General features: G+C 42.6%; 1 protein-coding gene across 2 annotated transcripts in view; it reads left to right on the forward strand.

Moving 5' to 3' along the window:
• The window catches only part of LOC120917126 (complement C3-like), a 284,580-nt gene that overhangs the window by 234,488 nt on the left and 27,884 nt on the right, over positions 1-22,208 (forward strand). For both annotated transcript variants that reach the window (XM_040328185.1, XM_040328194.1), the window contains exons 30-32: positions 8,241-8,399; positions 11,878-11,937; positions 13,368-13,449. In XM_040328185.1, coding sequence (XP_040184119.1) covers positions 8,241-8,399; positions 11,878-11,937; positions 13,368-13,449 — 301 coding nt within the window. The remainder of the gene's footprint in view (positions 1-8,240; positions 8,400-11,877; positions 11,938-13,367; positions 13,450-22,208) is intronic.

Genomic DNA, 22,208 nt, shown 5'->3' on the forward strand with positions numbered 1-22,208 from the left:
AAATGCACTAATTACTGTATAAATGTGACTGGCAGTGAAGGAGTTAACACTAGGGGGTGAGGAAGGGGTTAAATGTATTCCCTGGGTGTGTTCTAACTGTGTGGGGGGTGACTGGGGGAGGTGACCGATGCTGTGTCCCTATGTACAAGGGACACAGATCGGTCTCCTCTCCTCTAACAGCACGTGGAGCTCTGTGTTTACACACAGAGCTCCACGTCCCTGCTGTGTTCCCACCGATCGCGTGTACCCGGCAGACATCGCGGCCGCCAGGTACACGCATCGGCTTCCCAACGATGCGCCGGGACAGTGTTTACCCGCTGCGCGCCCCCCAGCGGCACGCGCGGGTAATGTCAACAAGAGGACGTCCACTCGGCACTTCAGGTCCGCGCTGCAGACGTATTTTGTCTATAGCGCGGATCTGTAGTGGTTAAGTCACAACAATAGACAATCACAGTCTACTTAAACTAATAACACACAAAGAATTAAACGTTACCATGTTTTTATTGAACACACCATGTAAACATTCACAGTGCAGGTGGAAAAAGTATGTGAACCCCTAGACTAATGACATCTCCAAGAGCTAATTGGAGTGAGGTGTCAGGCAACTGGAGTCCAATCAATGAGATGAGATTGGAGGTGTTGGTTACAGCTGCCCTGCCATATAAAAAACACACACCAGTTCTGGGTTTACTTTTCACAAGAAGCATTGCCTGATGTGAATGATGCCTCGCACAAAAGAGCTCTCAGAAGACCTACGGTTAAGAATTGTTGACTTGCATAAAGCTGGAAAGGGTTATAAAAGTATCTCCAAAAGCCTTGCTGTTCATCAGTCCACGGTAAGACAAATTGTCTATAAATGGAGAAAGTTCAGCACCGCTGCTACTCTCCCTAGGAGTGTCCGTCCTGTAAAGATGACTGCAAGAGCACAGCGCAGACTGCTCAATGAGGTGAAGAAAAATCCTAGAGTGTCAGCTAAAGACTTACAAAAGTCTCTGGCATTAGCTAACATCCCTGTTAGCGAATCTACGATATGTAAAACACTAAACTAGAATGGATTTAATGGGAGGATACCACAGAGGAAGCCACTGCTGTCCAAAAAAAACATTGCTGCACGTTTACAGTTTGCACAAGAGCACCTGGATGTTCCACAGCAGTACTAGCAAAATATTCTGTGGACAGATGAAACCAAAGTTGAGTTGTTTGGAAGAAACACACAACACTAGGTGTGGAGAAAAAGAGGCACAGCACACCAACATCAAAACCTCATCCCAACTGTGAAGTATGGTGGTGGGGGCATCATGGTTTGGGGCTGCTTTGCTGCATAAGGGCCTGGACAGATTGCTATCATCGAAGGAAAAATTAATTCCCAAGTTTATTAAGACATTTTGCATGAGAACATAAGGCCATCTGTCCACCAGCTGGAGCTCAACAGAAGATGGGTGTTGCAACAGGACAACGACCCAAAGCATAGAAGTAAATCAACAACAGAATGGCTTAAACAGAAGAAAATACGCCTTTTGGAGTGGCCCAGTCAGAATCCTGACCTCAACTCGATTGAGATGCTGTGGCATGACCTCAAGAAAGCAAATCACACCAGACATCCCAAGAATATTGCTGAACTGAAACAGTTCTGTAAAGAGGAATGGTCAAGAATTACTCCTGACCGTTGTGCAGTCCGGTCTGCAACTAGAGGAAACGTTTGGTTGAAGTTATTGCTGCCATAAGGAGGTTCAACCAGTTATTAAATCCAAGGGTTTACATACCTTTTCCACCTGCACTGTGAATGTTTACATGGTGTGTTCAATAAAAACATGGTAACATTTAATTATTTGTGTTTCTAGTTTAAGCAGACTGTGATTGTCTATTGTTGTGACTTAGGCCCCGTACACACGCGGACCAGTTTCAGCAGACATGTTCGGTCGTCTGTACAGCCGAGCGGACAGGATTCCAGCGTACATTTGCCCGCCAGACCGTTTTCGAGCGGGCAAATGTTTCTAAACTTGCTTAGAAACATGCCTGCTGGAATCCTGTCCGTCGGATATGTTTGGTCGTCTGTACAGACTTACCGTACATGTCCGAGCGGCCGCCATCCCTCGCATGCGTCGAATGACTTTGACTCATGCGTGGAAGCATTGAACTGCCAGGGCCGCGCACGTGTACGCGCGGATTTCTGTATGATGGTGTGTACAGCCACCATACAGAAATCTCCGGGCGGGCATGTACGCTGAAAACGGTCCGGCGGACCGTTTTCATCGTACATGTTTGCCCGTCTGTACGAGGCCTTAGATGAAGATCAGATCAAATTTTATGACCAATTTGTGCAGAAATCCATATCATTCCAAAAGGGTTCACATACTTGTTCTTGCAACTGTATATTTAAAACAAAATGCTATAAATTAAGAATGCTTTTAGAAATAGATGTGTTAATAGTTTATTTTTTATCAATTAACAAAATTAAAAGTCAATGCACAGAAGAGAAATTCAAATCAAATCAATATTTGTCGTGGCCACCCTTTGCCTTCAGAACAGCATAAATTCTTCAAGGTAGTACACTTGCACACAGTCTTTGAAGAAGCTTGGCAGGTACTGTACGTTGATGATGTTGAGATCAGGGCTCTGTGGGGCCAAACCATTACTTCCCAGACTCCTTGCTCCTCTTTATGCTAAAGACAGTCATTGACTGTATGTTTGGGATCGTTGTGCTGCTGCAGAATACATTTCGGGCCAATCACACGCCTCCCTGATGGTAAGGCATTATGGATAAATATGCGCCTGTATTTCTCAGCATTGGGGACACCATTGATCCCGACCAAATCTCCAACTTCATTTGCGGAACAGCAAGCTCAAATTTGCAAGAAACCTCCATAATGCTTCACTGATGCCTGCAGATACTTTTTATTGTACCGCTCTCCAGCCCTTTGGCGAACAAATTACCTCCTGCTGCAGCCAAATATTTAAAATTGTGACTCATCAGTTCAGAGCACCTGCTGCCATTTTTCTGCACCTCAGTTCCTATGTTTTTGTGTAAAGTTAAGTCACTTAGCCTTGCTTCCATGTCAGAGGTATGGCTTTTTGGCCACAATTTTTCCATGAAAAACACTGTGATGGGAGTCAATTTGGGCGGGGACTTACCCAGGCCCCTCTTATGTGTAAGTGACCATGTGTCTATTAGGGGCACAGGGTGACCTGAGAAACCCAGTCTGATCTGCACTAATCAGACTCACAGTACAACCACACTGACTTGACTCAGCATTTAATTTTACCCCTGAACCAGCCAGGTTGTTTACACTATGATTAGAACACTGACACTGAACATTTGAACGGTGTGCAGGCACGCATGCCCAAGTCATGGGAGAGAAGCTCCTTTAACCACTTAAGACCCGGACCATTATGCAGGTTAAGGACCTTGCCCCTTTTTGCGATTCGGCACTGCGTCGCTTTAACTGACAATTGCTTTCTTTTGGTGGTATTTGATCACCTCTGCGGTTTTTACTTTTTGCACTATAAACAAAAATAGAGCGACAATTTTGAAAAAAATTCAATATTTTTTACTTTTTGCTATAATAAATATCCCCCAAAAATATATAAAAAATATATAAAGAAATATATAAAAAAACGTTTTCTTTTCCTCAGTTTTGGCCGATACGTATTCTTCTACCTATTTTTGGTAAAAAAAAATCGCAATAAGCGTTTATCGATTGGTCTGCGTTTTGTATAACGTTTTGTATAATGTTTACAAAATAGGGGATAGTTTTATTACATTTTTTTATTTTTTTACTACTAATGGCGGCGATCAGCGATTTTTTTCGTGACTGCGACATTATGGCGGACACATCGGACAATTTTGACACATTTTTGGGACCATTGTCATTTTCAGAGGAAAAAGTGCTATAAAAAAGCACTGATTACTGTGAAAATGACAATTGCAGTTTAGGAGTTAACCCCTAGGGGGCACTGTAAGGGTTAAGTGTGACCTCATATGTGTTTCTAACAGTAGGGGGGCGGGGCTGGACATGTGACTTCAGTGATCGTCTTTCCCTATATCAGGGAACAGACGATCACTGACACTGCCACAATGAAGAACGGGGAAGGTGTGTTTACACACACCTCTCCCCATTCTTCAGCTCCGGTGACCGATCGCGGGACATCGGCGGTGATCGGGTCCCGTGGGCACGGTCACGGCGATTTGCGACCCCACAGCTGGGCCTTAAAGAGACACGTACAGGTACGTGATTGTGCCCAGCCATGCCATTCTGCCAACGTATATCGTCAGTAGGGGGTCCTTAAGTGGTTAACAGGTCTCTCCTTGTAAGAAGTGATCTGCGTGCCCAGTTAACATTTTAAATAGTTGTTGAAAGGTTAAATGTTTCAGTACCACTAGTTGTTGGCTGCATGCCCAGATTTTGTTTATAGATGTGTTGAAAAGTTTAAATGTACCTGTGACTGATGTTATTGGATGTTAAGTTTATTCCACCCTGTGTCTCTATGCCATCAAGAAGAGGGGATTGTCTCCAGAGATATATACGTGTGTCTGATCTTCAAATAAAGTAGTATGCTTTTATTGAGCCTACACTGCTGTCTCGACAAGTGACTGGGTGAGCTGAGGGATCTTGGATCGTGCTGGTACCAGGCAAGGGAAGGTCATACAGCGGGTCTGTAACAACCACTTCTGCCCAGACTTCTCCAGACAGTAGCCGGGTGTACCGTATAATGTGCAAAGGTTTTAGGAAGGTTTAAAGAAATTCTGTAAACTAAGAATGCCTTTACAAATATACACAGGCAGTCCCTGGGTTTCCGAACAATACAGGTTCTGTAGGTTTGTTCTTAAGTTGAATTTGTATGTAGGTTGAAACAGGTAATTTTTTTAAGAATAACTCATGCCCCAAAAAAATATTTTTACGTTTTGGATAGCATAGAGAAAAGTTAACTGGCCATACAGTGAGGTGGAATTTCTGACAGGTCCGTCAGACAGTAGCTGACAGCATGCAGTGAGCAGCAAGATGGCCAGTCAGTGGTTTTCGGAGCCATCGTGACGTCACGCTGCCTCCATTCTTAATTATGAGTCGTATGTAAGTTGAATGTTTGTAACATGGAGACTGCCTGTATTCTAATTGTTTATTTTCTTAAGCCACTTAACTATTGTAATGAAACGTCCCACACTCCGCTTGAGTGCTTTCGTCATATACAGCTTCCTTCCAATCTGAATATAGATGTCAGATATTCCAACCGCTGACAACAACACAAGACAATACTTGTTTGGTTGCTGAACAAAAACTGATTTATTTGAGATGACACACAAATATATACAACAGGCTTACAAAACAAACTGTAACCAGAAACCTAATTAACATGAGCTAGTTTACTAAATAATTTACCCAGACTAGGTGGCTGAGAGATATGACCTTTTAGGGTACACTTCACATCTCCTAGCTCACCGACTATACAATATACATTATCATAAACATCAACACAGAACTCCTTCAAAAATAGCAGGGTTAATTAACACAAACAACAATGGGTGAAAGACTCTATACAATCTCATTGTACAATTTTATTTGGACCTAGCATCCTCTATGTAGTGCAAGGGCCTGCCTGAGTTAATGCAAATTAAATGTATAGTACCAGCGTGGTTGAAGCAATCTGCACCACCTGCACCAGTTTCTATTTCAGAGACTAGTGCAGGTCTGCTCCTGATTAACAAAGGAAATACGGCAGTTTTCCATATAGAAAACTGCTGCAGATTCCCACCAGGTGTGACCTGTAGTAAGTCAGTAGACAGCTCACATCCCTGTTTCTACCCGTGCAGCGATTACACTACATGAGCAGAGCTAGCAGGGTTAACACCCTCCTTCTCTGAGCCGAGTGGGAGGTGGGGGGTGGGCAGAGAAATTTAAGCATACAGCGCCAGCTTTTTATTCTTTGCGCTGTGTGCTATAACTGTCACTACCACAGAGAATTAAATGGTCCTAATTAAAACATTGTTAATTAAGAGCAGCATTTGCTCCATGTTCTAAATTTAGAAGAGCCATGCAGGCTTGTTCTTCGACAATTCTATGTTAGTTTCCCTGATTATTTGAAACAAAATTTACTAAGAGGCTATGTCAACATATAAAATTTACTAAGAGGCTATGTCAACATCTGATCACATACTAACATACTGACCCCACACACATACACTCACCGGCCACTTTATTAGGTACACCTGTTCAATTGCTTGGTAATACAAATTGCTAATCAGCCAATCACATGGCAGCAACTCCATGCATTTTGGCATCTAGATGTGGTGAAGCTGAATTTCTGAAGTTCAAACCCAGCATCAGAATGGGGAAGAAAGGAGATTTAAGTGACTTTGAATGTGGTTTACAGAGAATGATCTCAAAAAGAGAAAATATCCAGTGAGTGGCAGTTGTGTAGATGAAAATGCCTAGTTGATATCAGAGGGCAGAAGAGAATGGGCAGACTGGTTCAAGATAGAAAGGCAACAGGTATTTAAACAACCACGCTTTACAACCAAAGTATGCAGAATACCATCTCTGAATGCACAACACATCGAACCTTGATGCAAATGGGCTACAGAAGCAGAAAACAACACCGGGTGCCACTCCTGTCAGCTAATAACAGGAAATTGAGGCTTAATTTCGCACAGGCTCACCAAAATTGGACAATGGAAGATTGGAAAAATGTTGCCTGTTCTGATGAGTCTCGATTTCAGCTGCGACATTCAGATTGTAGGGTCAGAATTTGGCGTAAACAACAGGACAGCACGGTTCAGGCTGGTGGTGTATTGGTGTGGGGGATATTTTCTTGGCACACTTTGGGCCCCTTAGTACCAATTGAGCATCGTTTAAACACCACAGCCTACCTGAGTATTGCTGCTGACCATGTCCATCCCTTTATGACAGTGGTTTTCAACCTTTTCAGTGCCGTGACCCCTTGATAAAATTTCCCAAGTTGTGGAGACCCCTAACAGTAAAATTATTTTCGTATAGTGTGTTGTCAGCACCCAAGGCAAGACAAGTAATGTGTGCCCCTAACCGGACATTTAGCGCTCCCTGAGAGTCCCTTCCACTCATACAGTATTAAAACCCCTTATGGTACATTTTTGGATGTACCACTCTTTCTCTTGGTTCTTCTTTCTTTCTCTTTTATCTCTCTCTATCCTAATTACTTGCTTTTCTTTCCCCCATCCCTCTTTCTTGTTCTTTCTCCTTTTTTCTTTGTTCCTCCCCCTTTTTTCCTTTCCCTTCTATCAACTCTCAATTTTTATTCTTTCTCTTACTCCTCGGGGGGGAATCGGATGAGTGGCAGTGCTGGCGGGGGGTAGGAACAGTGACAGTTTTGTTCAGCCAACTTAGGTGCTCTTGATCAAGGTCATCTGCTGATCAGAAAACTGTAGTGGGGACTTTAAATGGCAACTATAATCACAGGTAGTGTTACTCACTGAGTCTCTGACTTTGTGGTGTCTTGTAGCAGTGACACCTATGCCAAAATCAGTATATAGGGTCTCCTCCAGCCCCTCCCACTTCACATTCCTCAGCAGTCAGCTGACCTCTAGTCTCTGCCCCCCAGACGTGATGTAAACTGAATGTGAAGAGGCTGAGCGGGTGGCCACAGGCTCCAGGAACAGCCCAGCAGGGTGGCCGCAAAAAAGGATGGGAGAGCAGTGCGGGCTTCAGGAACAGCCTAGGATTTGGTGACCCCTGGCAAATTGACCCCAGGTTGAGAACCACTGCTTTATGACTACAGTGTACCCATCTTCTAATGGCTCCTTCCAGCAGGATAATGCATCATGTCACAAAGCTCAAATCTTCTCACCACTGGTTTCTTGAACATGACATTGATTTCACTTTACTCCAATGGCCTCCAGTCACCAGATCTCAATCCAATAGAGCACCTTTGGGATGTGGTGGAATAGGAGATTGGCATCATGGATGTGCAGCCGACAAATCTGCAGCAACTGCATGATGCTATCATGTCAATATGGCCCAAAATCTTTGAGGAATGTTTCCAACACCTTGTTGAATCTATGCCAGGACGAATAAAGTCAGTTCTGAAGGCAAAAAGGGGTCCAAACCGGTACTAGCAAGGTGTACCTAATAAAGTGGCCGGTGAGTGTATATTTAACTGTGTGCTCTTTTCTCACATATTTAACAATTTCTTTATATTTTAGAGCACCAGTCAGCATATTACAGAAATACTTTCATTTTTAACAGCACACCTTACCTTTTTCCCAATTTTAGGCCACTATTGTAGCGCTGCAAGCCCTAACTCAATACAAAACTGATGTTGCCCCTGATACAGATGTAAATTTGAATGTACAACTAGTTGTAGAAGGAAGAGCAGACCCTCTGGAATATACTATTCTAAACAAGGACGCATATTTGGAAAGAACAAATAAGGTAGGTGCTAGATGATCCTGCCTTGGAATTCAACAGTCATGTATATGTTTAGTGACTTTTTAGTGGGGGCCCATCATTGATACAAGAGGGTAGAGCTTTACAAAAGAGTCCTTTTCAGACAAATGAGTCAGAACGAAAGAGAAAGGCACACGACCTAGTGCATTACCACAATATTTATTGAAAAGATTAAGACCCGGTTCACACTGGGGCGACTCGTCAGGTGACGCAGCCGCCTGACAAGTCGCGTCCCATTCTAGTGAATAGAACCGTTCTAATAGGAGCGACGCAAGTCGCTCCGACTTAGAAAAAGGTTCTTGTACTACTTCGGGGGCAAAACGGGGCGACCTGCATTGACTTCTATACAGAAGTCATTTTGCAAGTCGCCTTAGGCCTCGTACAGACGGGCAAACATGTACGATGAAAACGGTCCGCCAGACCGTTTTCAGCGTACATGTCTGCCCGGAGATTTCTGTATGATGGCTGTACACACCATCATACAGAAATCCGCGCGTACTCGATACGCGGCGACGAGGCCGCGGCGACGTGCGCGGCCCTGGCAGTTCAATGCTTTCATGCATGCGTCAAAGTCATTCGACACATGCGAGGTATGGCGGCCGCTCGGACATGTATGGTAGGTCTGTACAGATGACCGAACATGTCCGACGGACAAGATTCCAGCGGGCATGTTTCTAAACATGTTTAGAAATATTTGCCCGCTCGAAAAAGGCCCGGCGGGCAAATGTGCGCTGGAATCCTGTCCGCTCGGCTGTACAGACGACCGAACATGTCTGCTGAAACTGGTCCGCGGACCAGTTTCAGCAGACGTGTTCGGTCGTCTGTACGGGGCCTTAGATGTCGTCTTCATGTCGCCTGGCCGAGTCGCCCCCGAAGTCGTGCCGCCCCTGTGTGAACCGGCTCTAAAAGAGCAATATATACTCACAAATGTGATTGATATAAACACGTGTCACAACGAGTGTCCGCCACTGCATGAAGGTCTCCTAACGTCCATTGGCCCTGCCAGAGGACCAGGAGGTATACAAAGGGCTGACTCATTTCAAAGGTGAATCCTCTTCATCAGAGCCAAAAATAATGGATGATCTGCTGGCTCTGATGAAGAGGGTTCGCCCTTGAAACACGTCAGCCGTCTGTATACCTCCTGGTCCTCTGACAGGGTCGATGGACGTTAAAGTAATTTTCTTTTGTTTAAAAATAATAAACATGTTATTCTTACCTGCTCTGTCCAGATCTTCCTCTTCTCGGGTCCCTCTTTGGCGCTTCGCTGCTGTCTCAGCCAATAAGGAGGGAGAGTCCTGGACAGAGTTGAGTCTCTCGTGCAACATCGCTGGATCAAAATGGGCTCAGGTAAGTATTAGGGGGGCTGAGGGGCTGCTACACACAGAAGACTGCACATAGAATGCATTAAGATAAAAAAAACCTTCTGCCTTTACAACCACTTTAATGCATTTTATATATTAAAAAACTTCTGCATGTATCTCCCCTCCAGCCACCCTCCCCCTTATACTTACCTGAGCCTGATATCGATCCAGTGATGTACCTGAGAGCAGCAGCTCTCTTGGCTCTATCAAAATCGAAATGTTATAACAGTTGCTATAGGTATGAGGGGTATTCACGCGCTACTATGGGACAAATCAACTGCTACAAAGCACTGGAAGTCATGTGACCCCTGATGAAGTCACGTGACTGTGACGATACATGTAGGGACGTACAGGCACTGGAAGTGACGCAGGCGAGCTTGGCACTCGAGGATTTGTTTACTTTTTAATGTGAGTACCCACTGTTGTTTTATACAATAAATGTTATCTTTTACCAAACATACTACACTATTTTGGGATTCCCTTACTTCCTTGCTACCTATCACCTCAGGGGAAGACACAGAAGAGTCATCACCCCACATCCATCACTACTTATGTGTTACCTTGTTCACCCACCTGGATTTGAAATTTTATTGTCACATTCAAAGACCCATTACGTTTCACCCAAGCACACCCTGTGCACATTTACGTGACAATCACTCTATACCTTAATTGTGTTCTATAATCATTTAGTTTATGTTTTTTTGCATGTTTTTTGCACGTCATTACCCTTCAGAGGACTATTTTGTTACCTTTCAGTAGGTTTTTTCATTCAAGCAGTATTTTGAGTTCACTAATACTGTATGTACCAATCTATTGCACATTCATTATCTGTCACTTGCACTTGTATTATTTGTACTATTTATGCTACTTTGCGATTTTAGTGGTTCATTTCTACATCTTTTAGTCATTTCCAGCAACAGCTCAGCACTGTTCTTTTACCCAACAGTTTCTAAAGTTACTTGTTATATTACAGTACCCTGAGTTTTCATATTTTATTTAACCCCCTTCCCAACCAGCCGCAGCAGTTGTACTGCGGCAGGTTAGCTCCCTTGGGCGAAACGACATTACCAACCCTGGCCTTTGGTTGTTGGGTTCTGCAGGTGGGCGGCTTATCGGAATCTGGGAGCCCACTTTAATAAGGGACTTTGAAAGAGGCCTTAAGCCTACTGAATAAGACAACCTGGTGCAAACATAAAGAGAAATTGTACTTAAACAATTACATAGGGGAAAAAAAATCATAGTGTGAGTTAACCTGGACAAAGAATAAGCCTACTGTCCATGGTATATAGGGCTGAATATATGGTTAAGTACCATAAGTAATGAACATATTTAGGTAGATTCAGAAAGAGTTAGGCCGGCCTATCAGTAGATAAGCCGACCTAACTCAGAATCTAAGCCGACCTATGTTTAAGCGTATGCTCAAACAGAGATTAAACATATCTAAGATACGACGGCTTGCGCCATCCTATCTTAGATTGCAATATTTTGGATGGCCGCTAGGTGGCGCTTCCTTTGCGGTCGGCGTAGAATATGTAAATGAGGGGATACGCCGATTCACGAACGTACGCCAGGCCGATGCAGTACTTTTACGCCGTTTACGTAAGAGATAGGCCGCGTAAAGTTAGAGCTAGGCCCTAGTGGAATAGTAATGTCAAGTATGGCCACCGTTCCTGCCGCAAAATTCGAAATTTTTATGTCGTTTGCGTAAGTCATCCGCGAATCGGGATTTACGTAGTTTACGTCCACGTCTAAATCAATAGGCCCGTACGGCGTACTTAGCCGCAATGCGCACTGGGAAATGTAGGCGCACGGCGCATGCGCAGTAGCCAAAAAATGTCAAAAACGTGAGGTCAAGCCTCATTGCCATTAAACACGCCCCCCTCCAACCCATTTGAATTAGGCGCCCTTACGCCCGCCGCGTTTACACTACGCCGCCCTAAGTAAGGAGGTAAGTGCTTTGAGAATCATGTACTTGCCTCTCTTACTTAAGGCGGCGTAGTGTAAACACGCTAGGCTACGCCGCCGCAAATTAGCGCGCCCCTACCTGAATCTACCTAATTGTCTTGGGTGCAAGGCATGAAGTAATGTTTCATTTGTTTCAGATTCCGGGAAACAGAGATCTCACTTTTAATATAACAGGACGTGGAGAGTGTACTGTAACGGTAAGCTTCCATTTTGAGTTGGCGATGCATTGCAAGGTGTTCCTTTTTTATATGATTTCCACAGCTCTTATGACATTATAAAGCACAACTACATTTCACAACCCCATATTTAAAACTGACTATATATAAATATTTCTAGAGTTCATTAAGGGAAAGATTGTTTCAAGCTATTTTGAAACTCACTTTTCATATTACATTGTACCTGTGTATTTGCTTTCATACTGATGAATACTATATACAGCACTGGTCTGTTATCCCAGTCTGATTTAGTAGTTATATTGTAATTCCATGGTGTCACAGGTGTATATCTTCCAAATTTAGAATTCTGCTTTTCCACTACCTCGCTGTATACCATTAATGTGGCACTTCACTCTCTCAATCAATATTGACTATTTTTAACCCTCATGCTGCTAGCATTAGTAAATAGATAGGAAAGTATATCATATTTACTAATATTTACTTGTTTTAAACTTTTTTTCTGGTTTCTGGCCTAGGCAAATGATGTCATATATCCCAGGAGTCTTCAGTAGGGGAGGAGGGGCTTTCTCAGCTAAGCACATCCTCTTCTGCTTGCATGCCTGAGCTAAGGGCACATGTATTCCAGGAAGAAAATGCTACATGAATCATCTGCCCTTACTCAAGATGGCCACAGCCAGGAAAATTAGGGGGGTGTTTTTCAAAGTGATTTCTCTACAAAATAAAGCATAGAGACATGGATGGTTGGGGGGTTACTTTGAATTTTTAAAATGAATTAAATAGCTTTTTTGGTTTGTGGAGCTCAGATGAAATGTAGTTCCACTTTAACTACATAACAGTCATAAATTAAGAAATGTCTGTCAAACAAGGATTACAATACAGCTTTGGCCTACAATTGATACCAGCCACAAGGCCCAAAGTAACAATTGTTTTTTGGCGTTTGAGAGCTAATAGTTTACCTCAGGGGCGGACTGACCATTCGGCCACTCGGCACTGCCCGAGGGCCCCATGCCACTAGGGGGCCCCATCAGGGTTGTCAGCCTCAGTAAAACCAAGGACAGTATGTAAAAATCTGTGTTTTAAAAAAATAAATCCTAAGATCATAGCTGCCCCGCCTCTCCAGTACCTTTTCAGTGTGTGTGTATGTATACTGTATGTGTATACTGTGTGGTCCAATAATCTTTTGCCTGGGGGCCCCATAATCTCTTATTGCCCGGGGGCCCCATGAGTTGTCAGTCCGCCCTTGGTTTACCTACACTTAAAAATTTGCTAATATGGTGTACATGTTGTGTACTATATGTTCCAATACATGGTTATGATGTTATTATTGTAAAGTTGATTATAGCAGTATAATGCATATGACCGTTTTCAGAAACCCAAATAGCGGGCAAGCCATAAAATGATTGCACTGTATGACTTTAGTACTTGTGTTCATTTTTTTATTTGTGTTTTAGGTAATGACCGTTTATTATTCTTTGCTAACTTCTGAAAAGAAATGTAATGGATTTATTCTTCAAGCAGTGGTGACAGCAGATGGTAAGACTGAATTATATATGCCCCATCTTGGCTTGGTTGAAAACATTCATTAACCACTTCCATACTGGGCCAATTCTGGCACTCCTCTCCTACATGTAAAAATCATAATTCTTTGCTAGAAAATTAATCAGAACCCCCAAACATGTTTTATGTTTTTTAGCAGAGACCCTATGGAATAAAATCACGTCATTGCAACTTTTTATATCACATAATATTTGCGCAAAAATTTTTCAAATGCGTTAAAGAAAATCAGTTTCATAAATAAAAAAATAAAATAAAGTTAGGTGAATTTTTTTGTAGAATGTGAAAGATAATGTTACGCCGAGTAAATAGATACCTAAAATGCCACGCTTTAAAATTGCACACTTATGGAATGGTGCCAAACTTTGGTACTTAAAAATCTCCATAAGTAACACTTTACATTTGTTTACAGGTTTGAATTGCTGCTCTCACTCTAACGTTCACGGCGATACCTCACATGTGTGGTTTGAATGCCATTCACAGTATATATGTGGGCACGATGTATGTATGCGTTCGCTTCTGTGTGCAAACACGCGGGCAAAGGAGCGCTTTAAATTGTAAACATCCCTTGTAATAGAAATAGGGCATGACAGGTCCTCTACAATGAGCTGTGGAGTCTATAAGATGCTTGCTGTGGAGGCACTCAACAGGAGGGAGGGGCCAGGAGCACCAAAGAGGGACCCGAGAAGAGAAGGATCCAGGCTGCTTTGTGCAAATCCACTGCAACTTTTATTAGCTCACAAATAAAATATTGAAAAAGTGTGTAAAAGAATGTATCATGTTTTTACTTTAAGGGGTCACCTCAAAAACGGAAAGATGATAGATTACCACGGGGGTCCCAATCTGACCTGGGGTTTTTAATATTTTCCCTGCTCCTAGTCTGAACAGCATCTCTCTGGCTGTATAGTAGAATTATCTGATGTGGTGGCTTTGCGGCAAACTGTCTAGCTACAGGAGGCTACTTCAATATCATGCCTGTCGATAGGATAGATAACCTGACAGATGCCTATAAACTTTTCTGATAAATAGATATCTTTCAACAGTTCTACAGCTCAGCTCAGATAATTGTATCATTAGTTCTATCTGTAGTATCTGCTTAGTTTCTTCAATCAAATCTACAGGTCTACTCCAGCCAATTAGCTAGATTCACAAAGAGTTACGCCGGCGTATCAGTAGATACGCCGTCGTAACTCTGAATCTACGCCGCCGTAAATTTAAGCGTATTCTGGAAACCAGATACGCTTAAATTAGGCTAAGATACGAGCGACGTAAGTCTCCTACGCCGTCGTATTTTAGGGTGCATATTTACGCTGGTCGCTAGGTGGCTCTTCTGTTGAGTTCGGTGTAGAATATGCAAATGACTAGATACGCCGATTCAGAAACGTACGTGCGCCCGGCGCAATTAGTAACGCCGTTTACGTAAGAGATACGCCGGGGTAAAGATAAAGCTGCTCCCTAGGTGGCGCAGCCCATGCAAGGTATGGACGTCGGAACAAGCCTATCTTTTTACATTGTTTGCGTAATTCGTACGCAAATCGGGCTGGACGTAATTTACGTTCACGCCGAACCGGCGTACTTTGGAGCAATGCACACTGGGATATGTCCATGGACGGCGCCGTTCGTTAAAAACGTCAATCACGTCGGTTCACCAGTCATTTACATAAAACACGCCCCCTGTTCCACATTTGAATTAGGCGCGCTTAGGCCGGCCCATTTACGCTACGCCGCCGTAACTTAGGAGGCAAGTGCTTTGTGAATACAGCACTTGCCTCTCTAACTTACGGCGGCGTAGCGTATATGCCATACGCTACGCCTGCCTAACGTTGCACCCGCCTACGTGAATCTGGCTAAATCTGTCTATATCGGTAGTTCTACAAATGCTACCTTGTTATAGATCATAGGCCCTCTCTAATGACCGCAATTCATTTCTCATCAAACCAAGGTGCTATACCCCCACTGAAGCCATGTACACCCACAACTAAATAACTCCCCAAATGAACTAAAAGCTCAAAATAACCTATATGTTTTGCTTAAAAGAAAGCTTTGTCAGGGTTAAAATGCAAAAAAAAAAAAAAAAAAAAGGAGTGCATAGTGCACAAAAGTAATGTGAGAGGTGAAAAATTATCCCCACATAGCAAATAATAAAATGGCCGATTTGTTTTCTCTCCTATTTATAGACAATTCCTCAAAGACGGCCGCTACGTCTGCGTATGATGTAATTTGCATACTGGCGTAATTGCAAATCTATATGCATGATTGTGTAATTGCATTCGCAAAGCTGTTATATGCCATCTTGTGGAGAAATAAGAAAAGGCACGCTAAGTTCTATAATAAAAATTAAATCGCCTTCATGGATTCACAACGCTATTATATGCCATCTTGTGGTGAAATAGGAGATGACACTCTAAGTTCTATAATAAGAAAGTACTGTATTTATTGGCGTATAACACTCACCTTTTTACCCTGAAAATAGAGGGTAAACTGTACCTGCGTGTTATACGCAGGGGGCTGTGGAAAGTTTTTTCCCTGAAACTTCCCTCTTAAAGTTAGGGTGCGTGTTATACGCCTGTGCCTGTTGTACGCCGATAAATATGCTATATATTATATGAATATTATATACCAACTCAAGAATAGCAAAAAAGTGCATAAAGAATATTTTTTATTTCATTTTATTTTGTATTATTTTACAAGGCCATTATCTTCATTTAATCAATTCTTATTTATTCACACATATAGATAACTATTGTCTTTATATACATATGTCTTTTATTTACAGGGTATCCAGGTATCAGCTGCACGGCCTATTTAATTTTGAATACTAGTTGTGTACAAAGGGTATAAAAGTAAAACCCTCATTTAACCCATAAGGTGCTATTGAATTCAATCAGAAGATCCATCTTGCCTCTGCTTTTAACAGACTTTTGTCCAGATCCCCTTTTCGAGGACCCTGTTTAATCTCCTCAATAAACCAAAATTAAAAAAATGGAATAATTGATCACTATGTCTTTCTCGCATATGTTGTGCCAGAGTTCTCTCTCTTTTTAGAGTTATGTCACTTATATGATCCAAGACACGTCGTCTAAATTGGCGATTTGTCTTGCCAATTTATAAGCGAGAAGATGGGCATTGAGCAGCATTGATAACTCGTTCAGAGCTACAATAAAAAAATGAATCATATCATCATTCTTAGGGTTACAGAATTCCTTGGTCGTGGGGATATATCTGCAAGTCTTGCAGTGGCCTCTTTTGAAACAGCCTTTTGGCTGTTCAGGCAGCCAGGTAGAATGTCATGTTTGACTCGATCCAGATGACTGTGCACTAGTAGATATTTCAGGTGTCTTCCCCTTTTATAAGTAATAATGGGATTCTTGGGAAGGACCTTACATAAATTGTTATCATCATGCAGTATCCCCCAATATGGTCTAATGATGTTGAAAATCTGCCCTGATTGATTTGAATAGGTTCCTATAATTCGCATACCTGATTGGGGATCTATTTTCCTTTCCTTGGGGCCCAGGAGAGTCTGTCTGGATACTTATTTCACTCTAGTATATGAATTTCCTAGATCTCAAGTTTTGTAGCCTCTCTTACGAAAACGTTTCACTAACAGTTCACTTTCAGTTAGAAATGCTTCTTCAGAAGAGCAATTTCATTTTTCTCTCCTGAATTGGCCTGTGGGGGTTCCATGTTTCAGAGATCCTGGGTGATGACTATCCCAGTGCAACTAGGCATTTGTGGATTTCGGTTTTCTATATATTCTGGTTTGAATAATTCGACCTGCATCTCTTTTTATGGTGAGATCTAAAAAAAGAATGCTGTCATAATGGATCTCACTAGTGAAATACATACAAATTTTATTGATGTTCAATTCTGTAAAACATTCTTTAGGGCCCTTCCATAGGATGAATATAATCCTTTTCACCTCCCACATTACTTTTGAGCACTATGCACTCCTTTTTTTTTTTTTTTTTTTTTTTGCACTTTAACCCTGACAAAGCTTTCTTTTGAGCAAAACGTGTAGGTTATTTTGGACTTTTAGTTCATTGCGGAGTTTTTAGTTGTGGGTATACATGTCTTCAGTGGGGGTATAGTATGTTTTTATGAGAGATGAATGGCGGTCATTAGAGAGGGCCTATGATCTATAACAAGGTAGCATTTGTAGAACTACCGATATAGACAGATTGGTTGGAGTAGAGCTGTAGATTTGATAGAAGAAACTAAGCAGCTACTACAGATAAAACTAATGGTGCAATTATCTGAGCTGAGCTGTAGAACTGTTGAAAGATATCTATTTATCAGACTATAAACAGTTTATAGGTATCTGTGAGGTTATCTATCATATTCACAGGTACGAAATTGAAGTAACCTCCTGCAGATAGACAGTTTGCCACAAAGCCACCAGATCAGATAGTTCAACTATACATCCATAGAGATCCTGTTCAGACTAGGAGCAGGGAAGATATTTGCAGTATTAAAAACCCCAGGTCATATTGGGACCGCCGTGGTAATCTCTCATCTTTCATTTTTTGAGGTAACTCCCTTTAAGTAAAAACACGATACATTCTTTCACACACTTTTTCAATATTTTATTTGTTAACTAATAAAAGTTAGGTTTTAAGACCAGTTGGCTTAGTTGAGGTGGGATACACACCCTTGTTTTGTAGCTAAAATAGTATTGTTAGTGGAAAAAAGCTAGTGTATTTTTAACATATGATCACTGCTTACCACCAATTTGACAGACCCCATACTCAAGCTTCCCTTGCCTAATAGCAGCACAATCCAAGATTCTTTAGCCCACCCAGTCACTCGAGATATCAGTTTAGGGTGGTAAGAAACATAAGACTGTGTTATTCAAACACAGGCACAAAGAGATATACACTCTGGGGACACTCCCCCTTCTTTGCATAATCACTCAGGGCAGGGTAAAGCTACATTGAGTAACAATAGACACACAGACAGGGCTTCAGGAGAAATCCTCCCTCCCTTCTAGCAGCTAATCCACATATATATTAGGGTGACCAGACATCCCCGGTTTCAGGGGACAGTCCCCGGATTGAGGACACTGTCCCCAGACCAAGTCTGTCCCCGGTATTGTCCCCGGATTGGATTTAAACAGGGGCTGGGGCAATTTCAATGACAGTCAGTGCAGACTGTCCGCCGCTCCTACTAGCTTGGGGGGGGGGGGTGTATTTTTTCCCCATTATCTGTGCCCCTTTCTGATGATCATGTGCTGGTCAGGACAGAGGGAATATTTCTTCAGTTTCGGTTTGTTTATCTCCTTGCCTTCCCTGGCGGAGTGATCTTCCTCTGCTCCCCACCCAGTAGTAGCCGGGGCCCGGAGAGTGAGACTTGACAGGCTGTGAGGCGGACCGCAATGGGCAGAGAGTCGCTGATTGCCACCATTACTAGTAAGAAAAAAAATATGTCCCCAGATTTCATTTTACAAATCTGGCCACCTTAATATACATCCATTAATAGGTTGCTCCAAAGGCAGACAGAAACAAAAGAACAATGGGATAAAGTCACTTAACAATAAACACATAACAAACCCTCCCCCCTCCTCAAACTTTCTAGCAATGGTCTATGAGACACTCCTACAATATTGCTGAGTCAGGTGTGGTTGCACTGAGAGTCTAGTTAGGACAGACACGACTGGAGTTCTCGGTCACCCTGTGCCCCTAATAAACTTACACATAAGTGGGGGCGCTGACCTCTTTAATGTAAGCTGGGTTCCAGAAGCCTCCCGCTCAAAGTGACTCCCGTCACAATACCCTGTGTGGTTACAAGCAGACTTTCTTGTGGTAGCTGGGAGCACAACCTTTACTCTGCCCCAGACCTATTTAAAATGAAGGTAAATAAGTTAAATCCAATTCATTAAAATGGCTTACAATCTTTAGCATCAGTAATTTTGATTTTTTTTTTAATCTATAGCTCTTATTAAAGTAATACCTGCTGATCCTGTCATGTTCCTTATTCTTAGACGAGGTCGCCACACCCTGTCCCTGTTTCCGATCTCCTTATTTGTGTGTTCACCTTTTTACAAGTGCCTCCAGTGAAAACTGTAATTGACTATTCCAAAGATAACTGTACAAGAATGTACTGCCATTATCACCATCAGAAAGTCCATGCCAAGCAAAGACATGCAGCCACTGCTATAGTGAATGCATGTAAACAGGATGTAGCTGGACAGAGAATGGAGGAAATAAATAGCACGGAGATGCAAAAAAATGTATTATTTAACTGTTTCTCTATAACAAATATCATCTGAATCTTGGTGACAGTGTGTAGGCAGATGCAGGCAACCCCCCCTCCCCCTCCATAGGTGACACTGTGCATATGCTACAAGGGAAGAGCAAGCCCAATAGGGGGAATTGTCCCGTTATGGACACAGTCAGCCTCTCTGGTAATGTAGGTGTCTGATTTGATACCAAATTCCTGTGAAAATTCAGGCAGCCACCTTAATGGGGGAGCCTTTAAATAGGGGCTCTCGTGTCATTCAGGCACTTTGAGTGAGTAGCAGGTTAGGGAAAGGAACCTGCTGGTTAGGAACAGTGCTTAGTGTAGGCAAAGGTTCCTAGTGAGTAGGGATAGTGCAGGGAACACTGTTTGGTGTTGGAGAACATATTGAGGATTGCTCTAAGGCCTCGTACACACGACCGAACATGTCTGCTGAAACTGGTCCGCAGACCAGTTTCAGCAGACATGTTCGGTCGTGTGTACGGCCGACCGGACAGGTTTCCAGCGGACATTTGTCCAGCCGACCGTTTTGCAGCGGACAAATGTTTCTTAGCATGCTAAGAAACATGTCCGCTGGAAGCCTGTCCGTCGGACATGTTCGGTCGTCTGTACAGACTCACCGTACACGTCCGATCGGCCGCCATCCCTCGAATGCGTCGAAGTGATTCGACGCATGCGTGGAAGCTTTGAACTTCCAGGGCCGCGCACGTCGCAGCGTCATCGTCGCCACGAGTACAACCACGTGTACAACCATCAGACAGAAATCTCCGGGCGGACATGTCCGCTGAAAACGGTCTGGCGGACCGTTTTCAGCGGACTGTCCGGTCGTCTGTACGAGGCCTAAGTCAGCCAGTACAGTTGTGGTCATACAAGATTCCTCCACGTCTTCAGCAGAGACAATCTTTCTAACCTGACTGTGAATCATATTACTGAGAGCTAAGTTGAGGCTGTTTTGTTTATCAGTGTGCCATAACCATAACACTATTGTGATTGTCATAACTCTAAAAAATTTTATACAACTTCTATGGCGATAAAGGCCCTGTTTTAGAGTGGTTTCTCCCCAGCGGGTACCTTCACTGAGGCCCAGCCTACATGTGTGGTGTGCTTGTACCTTAGGGTTTGATAGGGTAAATATATTTTTGAGATTTCTTCTAAATGTGTGATTTTTTTTTTCTTTACTGGTTACGCAGATTTTTCTTCTACATAGGGATGGTGGGGGCCAAAAGTTAAACAGGCCAGACATTATAATGTAAGGTCTGCTTTAATACAAAATACACATTCAGTTAACATTTGTCTTTATTAGCAAAACAGTGTAATTTGAAAGTCCCTGTAGTATAAATAACTCTTTATTAATATTACAATACTGGGATAATTAGTGGTATGGGGTATATAATATAAAAAACACAGTTTTCAGAGTGGAGCAGCAGTGTTTATAAGTAATATACTGCAAAGTACACATAATCAGAAAGTCAGGAGCATGTCACATACAGATTAAGTGTAGCACTACCCCCGCACTACCCCACGCCGATGTGAATAACCAAATCTTCCTTATGGTTGGTACAGAGGCAGCAAGGCACACAGCAACAGTCATTCTCTCTGGCTCAGTGAACAACCTAGGGGTTGCCTTTTTTATATTTTTGCTGAACAAACTTGGATAGGACATAGGGAGCTGTTGGATGCTCCATTAGCACTGAACAGTAAAGAGTGGGCGTCCTTCCCCCTGCCGTTACTCCTTAGTCCCTTTAGTAATGGTCCAGAAAAGGTACAGCATTGAGACACCTTTAGAAATATCCCAGGACACTCTGGTCCAGTCATGTGATTGGCTCTTCTCTAATGCCGCATACACACCATCACTTTATGTGATGAAAAAAAACGACACTTTCTGTGAAGTAAAAAATGACGTTTTTGAAACTTCAATTTTCAAAGACGAAGTTGCCTACACACCATCGTTTTTCTCACAATGTTCTAGCAAAGCGAGGTTACGTTCCACCACGTTTTTCCATTGAAGCTCGCTTTATAAGTAGCTTCTGGGCATGCGTGGATGAAAAAACGTCTTAGAAAACGAAGTTTTTTGCTACACACGGTCAATTTCTGTGAAGTAAAAAGTGCACTTTTGAAAAACGACACATAAAATTGAAGCATGCTTCAATTTTTTTTGGTCGTTTTTTACAAGACATAAAACGTCGTTTTCCCCCACACACAGTCAATTAAAGTGACGTTTTTAAAAACGTCATTTTTTTTCATCACATAAAGTGATGGTGTGTACGCGGCATTACAGCTAGCAGCGGCCCATAGAAAGCCTATAGGTGACGTCACCTTTCGAGCATTCCAACTGTTGTTGGATCTCTCTTTCCTTTACCCTGCAGCTTCTACTGAGATGATCACGTGACTGGAGCACCCTAAGAATATACATCTTTGTTTTACTGGGTAGTTTGTATAGGTGTTAGAAAGGGGGGAAAGGTACAGTTTTAAGCTTAGTATTACCCTGGAGTTCTACTTTA

The sequence above is a fragment of the Rana temporaria genome, chromosome 1 (genome assembly GCF_905171775.1).
Source record: "Rana temporaria chromosome 1, aRanTem1.1, whole genome shotgun sequence".
Taxonomy (NCBI): domain Eukaryota; kingdom Metazoa; phylum Chordata; class Amphibia; order Anura; family Ranidae; genus Rana; species Rana temporaria.